We start from the raw sequence: 7,803 nt of genomic DNA on the forward strand, positions 1-7,803 counted from the left end.
AAGGATATCATGCATTGTAACCAACCTTAAGGGAAAGTGTGTTGTGATAAGGGGTGATTTTTAAAAAATATTGCTAGTCATTCCTAAAAGCACTATAGATGACATCATGAGTGTAATGATTAACTCTTCATATTTACAGAGTCATTGCTAGGTTTACCATATCTTAATTAACATGAGCCTTATTGCAACTACATCCATGTGTGATAACAAAAAGTTATAGCAAATTTTAAACTGGCTTTTGTTTGTTGGTGATGTCATGCTTGAACAGCCAATACTAACACGGTTTCTCCCAATACTAACAATTGATGAAGGCTAGTTAGGTTCAAGTTCCTTGAAGAACAAGTGAGACAGTCTTTATATAACAATGAGACTATGATTATCTCTCGATTCAATGATTGATAGTCTGGCTAACTTTCAATTCCAATATTAAGTCGCCAATACCATATAGATTTACAACATCTACTTATCTCCCTATAAAGGAACTCTTGCTTTATATGATCATTCCATGCATATATGTTCAACACATAGCATGTAAATTTTAGCCATCAATCATCATATCAGGCTCATCAATATCACAACACAACCATGCTCAATACATATCAAATTTGCAATTTTCATCTTTCACAATCACTTATACATATTTTATTTTTACTCACAAGAATAATTATACATAACATATATCTTCACAATTTCCATTTCCATTAATTTTATCACATAACATAAACTTAGATATTGATACAACTTGTATCAAATATAGATTTATGAAATATACCATGATTTTCAAATAGTTCTTCACACATGTATAATCAATTAATCAAGCAAATGTACAAGCTAAATTTTTCCTGATTATCTTAAACTTTTGAAGGTTAAAGGTTATCTCTCAATCACAGCTTGCTTTTCAAGTTAAGATCAAAATCACCAGTGCTTCACGAGATTATTATACAATTAACATTAACATCCATCACTAATAATGATCAAAATCACTACTTCCAGCATCTAACTTCATAATTTAATAACTAAATATCTCAACTACATGATCAACCTCACATCCAATGAGTTCATTAATCCCTATTAACTCCATTACTCTCAACAACTTAAATAATCACTAATATATTATCCAACAATGCACAATCATCATCAATGTTGCAAATTACTCACTTCCAACTCTCAAGTTTCAACACTTTAACTCAAAACTCTCAACTCTTGGGTCTTGAGTTTAATCACTACATTAGGTTTATTAGCTCCCATTTACTTCAACTAATTTCATTAAACTATCATTAATGGCTTCCAACAACCCAAACCTTCATTAGTAATGGCACTTTAATGCACAAATTCTTCCATAATTGAGAGCCCATTCTCATGGATGCCTAAAACCATTATATCTAGGTTTAGATAACTCAAGTAATTTCTATTAGTCCCATTTAGACCAAAGGGGTAAGATCCATAGCCTTAAGTCCAAAAATCATCTCCCAACCTCAAATCTCACTTTCAAAACATGTAGAGAAAAGAAGAAGAGATAAGGAAGTCATACATAAGTGAAATAAAAGCTCTGATTACCTCCAAAATATCCAAAAGTTGATGCCCTAATAGAGCAACTACTTTGTCTATCGCCTTCCCTTTGTTTCAGGCACTTTACTCCCTATTTCAGAAATTATGCTGCAACATAATGCACAGTAGGCAAAAATCTAATTTTTCTCTACAATTTGAACCTAAGTGGTCCAACTCACTTCCGAACACAATCTAATAACTAAAGTTTAAACCAATAGGCCTATTAGTCATATTTAATTATCCTCAAATTCATTTATACTTAAATTTACATATTTACTATTCATTATCTTAATTAATTAATTAAGGTAATAATTTTTTAAATGTTACACCTTCCACACTTGATTGACCAGCTATACATAAGATCACATATACGCATGAATTTGGCTACTAAATTGCCCATTTCACACTTTTGGGCTAAAAACACACTTTCACATAGGTTTATCCATCTGGCCAAACTTCACACAATTTTCACACTAAACATATGCATATATGCACATATGCACTTGACGCCCAATCTTAGCTCTTAATCACAACACATGCAATTACATATCGAGCTAGATATCATGCAAGTTTACAAGTGCATTAAGTATTTATGCTTATGAAGTCCTATAGCAACTTATATACAACAAAATCATGATTTAAGTTCATTATACTCACTATTAGAAAATGAGGAGTATCATAACTCCCGATAAGAATCTTTCCTTCTCGAGCTCCTAATGTCAGATCCAGTAAAAAATGTGAAAAACTACAGATGAGATAAAAATTTTAATAACCGAAACAATTCGTTAAATGCCTACTAATAGGAATAACTACATACAAGTAAACAAAACTATTGAAATATTCACAATTACTAATTATATATGTAAATATGCATTTATAATCACTTTTCATAAAAACCAAGCACACACTAGCATGATTGCCTATCCACTGATTCTCCAAGCTCCTCAACTGAAACCATAGACGTTATTGGATCAATCACTTATCGATTCAAGCACACCTTCAATAATAGAAACACCCAACCAAAAGTATTTTATCTCATTTTTCGTACTACAATTTTTCCCTTTCACACGTACGATAGGGGTATTGTTGACTCCTAACCACACCCTTACAAGCACTAGGGAGTTGCCAAGATACTTGGATGTTCTATGGTAACAGTTCTAAATAATATGATACATCAAATGTTCTATAGTGCTAACCCAACCATATAAATTTTATTCACATATAACTTCACATATGCATTAAGTGAACTCTTACCCATTATCATGATCATGCTATCTTTTATACGCATATGAACACATTTACACATTTTCACGCTTATAAGTATCTATGCATGTGTGCTTGCACGCACACACACACATATCCATTTCCTTTTACAACTATTTATAACTAAATAAGTATTGTCAGATTGCTTTGAATGCTAAAACATGCACTTTGCAAAAGCACTAAATCAAAAACCACAAATCATATAAACTTATATGCATTTATATTAGCTAATAAATATAATAAGTTATTTAGTTACTTCAACCCTTTTGTTCACAAGAAAGGTTACCCCGTGGCACAATTTTCCTTACTCAAATTCCTTCCACTTAATTAACGTGAAATCTCACAATAACCTACACATATTAGCACCCTGAGTTAATTATCAAATTGACTTAGAGTATTAATTATCACAATTAATCATAGTAACTTTCCAACAACTTTCAAATCCACATCGTAGGCTCTCGTCACCCTATTACACTTCCTTACTACTTCTATCCATCCCAACACACTTCTTCTCAAATTTTCAGCCTTTTGAATTTGATAAATTGGGCTAAACCAAGGCTACAGCTTCAAATCCTAGCTATAAATTTTCAAAGCAATCACAACTTTAATTTAACTCCAAAGAGTCTTTTTATTACAAAAGGGTAAGAAAACAACCCCTTAAAGCTCCCTGATTCAATTTCTTTATAACTTAAACTAAGAGAAGTTATTGTAGAATTAGAGGTTAGAGCGATACAGAACTTACCCAGTGAGCAATAGCTTGGAAATAACTTCTAAGGCCTTAAACTTTGGATCGTTGTTCTTTCACTCGATCCTATCCATTCAGCATCCAAAGAGGTTAAAACCTTAATTTGTCATCCAAAATCCTGATTATCTAATTGATCCACTAAGTTACTAATTTATCGTTTTCTTAGAAATCATTTCTTGAATTAAAATCTCAAGATGTTACAAAAAATCTCAAGGGTAATCTTAGGGATTGAATGTAAGCTAAGTGGTTGGGCTAAACTAAGATAAATCTTCTATGCAATATCTTTATCCCTTAACACTTTATGTTGAGCACTTATAGATTCTGCTCTCTTTCTCTCTCTTGGTTCTTCAACTCAAAATTATGAAAGCTGTGCATGTACTCTTGTTGTTTGTATTTTCACTATTCTAAACATAATTATGAAAATATATATTAAGCTTTTTTGTCAAAGAGGTTTAGGAAATATTTTTTCAACAGAAGTATTTGAGTTTTATACTCACTTATTTCATTCCAAATTTCTTATTACATCTTCTAATTATATCAAAGTTTGTGAAAATCTTTACTTAATCAAAAATTTCTTAAACACTTAATTCATTCCTCTCTCGAGTGTTGTTGCTTGATTTTACAGTGTTACTTGTACTTCCCTTCACTTATGGGCATTTGTATGTAGCTTTGTTAAGGGTCAAGGGTGTCAACAATTTGAAAATATTCATCCACGATAAAGATAATAGAACAAAGAAGTCAATAAATAATGCAGTGTTTCAAGAAGTCTTTGATAGTTTGTGATGCATATGTGTCTGCACTTGATTACATTCACTTGGTTAAAATGGGTAGCTAATCCCATAACGATTTGAATTGTCCTATACAATGTAGGTGGGGTAAGAATTAGTTTGGGACAAAAAATAACATTAGATACTTATTATTTGATGGCGTCCATGACAATTTGAATTGTCTTGTGCAATGTAGGTAGGGTAAGAATTAGTTTTTTTAAAAAAATAACAATAGATGCTTATTATTTGATTGCGTTATAGTTTTAGTTCTTATAATTTTATTTTTTTATTTTCAGTCCCTATAATTTGATTTGTCTACCATTAATTCTAACAATTTAAAAAAATATACATAAGAACTTTGAACTGACATCGATAGGCTTAATTTTGCCTAAATGTATTTAATTTTATTAACCCCTTTATGTGTAATTAGAATCATTGTTGTCTTCTACATTTTATTTAAGCCAAATATGAAAGAAAGTTCTTTTTGTCCTAGTTGCTTATTTATTTTTAATCATACCTAATCAATTTATTTTCACATCATTAATATATTTTTATCATGTTAATAAAGAAGTTAGCAAAGTTACAGTGAAATTACCTCTATCAGTGCCATCTCATGATTTTTATATGAATTTTTAAAATTGCGTGCACTGACATGATATATTAAAGGCATGCTTGGGTAACTCTCAAAAACATATCTAAATCACATATGAGGCATGCTTTTGTCAAATTCAATAATTTTCTAAATGCATTTTTGACAGATGTAACTTAAAATTTAAATGGACACTAAACACATCAAAGGGACTAGAAACAATAACAAAAACACTACAAAGATTAAAATTAAAACTTAATCAAAGCATAAGACCTATTATTGTGTTTTTTCAAGAATTTTTTTAATACTATTTAATATAGAAGAGTTAAGAATAAATTGTAAGTATAAATTAATAAAGTAAGTATTGAGTAATTAACTTTTGCTATTTGAATAATTAATTTTGGATCAATAGCAAATTCTTCCTAAAATTAATTATAACCCCCGATAAAGCCTATTCTCGTCAGTACTGGTCCAGTTCTCTTCGTCGACGAAGAAGCATCCCATTCTCCGTCGGACGCCGTCCACCGTTGTTAGACCTGCGTGGTTGTTCTCGGGCAAGCAGTGAATAAGGTTCGAACCCTAGGGCTTTTTCTATTCCCAAAATCCGGTGAGACTGATTTGTCCAATCTGGTTTTGAATCTAGAGTTGAATTTGTTCCCCGCGTCATCTCTTCCCTGCGTGGCTGTTCTTGCTTTGTTTTAAATTTTTCATTTTAATTTCGCCTTGAATCTGGTCGTGTAATTGTTGAATATTGGCGCCTTTAAAGTTGGAATATTTCAATATTGAGTTTGTTTGTTTTTTTGTTAGTTTGCTTTTAACTAGTTTTTGCTTGAATGATGTGTAATAGTATACTCCTTTCCTCTTCATTTTGATTACTAACGGCTTGTATGATTTGGATATTGCTGTTTTGCAATGTTGGATTTGTTTTTTTATTGGCATTTTGTTTATTAATCCTTTTATATTATCTTCAATTTTGGAAATTTTCTTTGGTATTTCTGATGCATAATCTTGTAAATGACTTGGCTCAAGTTATGTCAAAGTATTTGGAACAGAAATTAAGGGGGTATTATATCAACTATGCATATTTCAAAGATTTCAGTGGGGCACTGAGGGTAGTATAGGTCCGCCTATGCTATTATACTTCTTCCCTCTTCATTTTGATTACTAGTAACTTATATGTTTGGATTGTGTTATCGTGCCATGTTGGATTTGCTATGTGTTGGCATACTGTTTATTAACCTCTATATTAGCATCAATTAGAAAATTCTCGACGTATTTTTTTATGCATGATCTGGTAAATGACTTGGCTCGACTGGTGTTTAGTAATTTAGAAGGTTGTGTTTAAATAATTTCCTGCTGCTCATTGGTCTGTGAATTTACAAACTATTGACAGAAACAATCAATTGTGCAGCTTAATGACTTTAGGCAACTCTTTTTATGATCATAAATTACAAGATGAAATTGGAAGATCATAACTTGCATAAAGTGTTATCGTTTTCATTATTCAGTTGCTTGGAGGAGTTGCAATCAATTGGCTTACTAAGGCATCTTAGTTAAAGTACCTGGAACAAAAATCACATGGGTATGATATCAGTTATACATATTTCAAAGATTTCAGGGCGGCACTTGCCCTCACTGAGTGTAATATAGGTGGTCCACCTGGGGTTACCTGGTTGTATTTCATTGGACATTATCTCTATTTTTACATTCTTTGTCCTTGCTTCGCACTCTATCTCCATTTCACTATTAAAAGTAGAGATTAATTAGAATTCAGGAGAGTAAACATTACTTGAAGTTTGTATTTTCAAATATCTATCTGTGACATAGCCCTCATGTTTTGTTTAGCATTTTAGAAATGGAATAGCAAATTATATTGGTAGAATATGTTTTGCTATTGCTGAGAAATAATTGTTGCTATTGCTATTGTATTTCTTCAGCTGTCATTTTAATTTCGTGTTAATTCTGATTCCCAGTTCTGCAGATTACGTCCTTATGGTATAACAAAAATTAGCCTATTTTGTTTTCCTGTAGCTCGCAACTTGTATTCTTGGGTTTGGTAATGTTACTATGGATTATAAGGTTGCTCACTTTGTGCTTTTTTGGCTCATAGATGGATTGGCAAGGGCAGAAGCTAGCAGAGCAGCTGATGCAGGTAATGCTGCTAGCGTTTGCTGTGTTTGCATTTGCAACTGGATATATTATGGCTTCTTTCCAAATGATGGTCTTCATATATGCTGGTGGTGTGGTTCTCACCACGTTGGTGACTGTACCTAATTGGCCCTTTTTTAACCGCCATCCTCTTAAATGGTTGGAGCCCAGTGAGGTTGAAAAGCATCCCAAGCCTCAGCAATCTGTGAATGCAAATTCAAAGAAGAAGCCCACTAAGAAGTAGGTTCTTTTGGTTTATGTTGGCACTAGTATTTCATTGAGCTCAGTTCAGTGCTTTGACAGTATTTGGGATTTATGTATTATTTTCTTCCCTTCCCTCTCTCCTTCATTGGATGATGCACTATACTCCTAGTCCCCAATCAAAATCTAGATTTTAATTACTTATATATCCGATGTCTTGGTTAGCCTCTTTTGGCTTTCCCTCATTTTTCTTTCTTTCTTTTTTCTTTTTATCTTTTCTTCCTTAGTCTTTTATGTGGAAAAAGGAACGTTAGTCCTCGTGCTCTCTGTTTTTTCTCCAAGCCTCGCTAACTGAACCAAGCTTGATATTGTTGATGATCTAAATCCTTCTGGTGAGAGATTTGTGCATTAATTTTTTTAAGTTAGACTTTTGCTAGTGGAAAGACTGCTATTTGATCAATCTAGTCCATTTATTGCTCTTTCTAGCAAAACTACTGGGCAAGCCCTCTGCAGGCAGATAGCGCATGCATGTGGCTGACTGT

General features: G+C 32.3%; 1 protein-coding gene across 2 annotated transcripts; it reads left to right on the plus strand.

Moving 5' to 3' along the window:
* The first annotated feature begins 5,324 nt into the window (after positions 1–5,324).
* On the plus strand, positions 5,325–7,506 carry LOC129318694 (signal peptidase complex subunit 1-like). 2 transcript variants are annotated; one of them, XM_054963598.1, is made up of 2 exons: positions 5,325–5,482; positions 7,023–7,506. In XM_054963598.1, exon 2 carries the CDS (start codon positions 7,023–7,025, stop codon positions 7,302–7,304), a length of 282 nt encoding a protein of 93 aa, XP_054819573.1. In that variant the 5' UTR covers positions 5,325–5,482; the 3' UTR covers positions 7,305–7,506. The 2 variants fall into 2 exon arrangements, with proteins under 2 accessions (XP_054819573.1, XP_054819574.1); XM_054963599.1 differs by having other exon boundaries at positions 5,374–5,519.
* The last annotated feature ends 297 nt before the right edge of the window (positions 7,507–7,803 follow it).

This window comes from Prosopis cineraria, unplaced genomic scaffold (genome assembly GCF_029017545.1).
Source record: "Prosopis cineraria cultivar Desert tree isolate PC_DT_omini unplaced genomic scaffold, ASM2901754v1 PC8, whole genome shotgun sequence".
NCBI lineage: Eukaryota > Viridiplantae > Streptophyta > Magnoliopsida > Fabales > Fabaceae > Prosopis > Prosopis cineraria.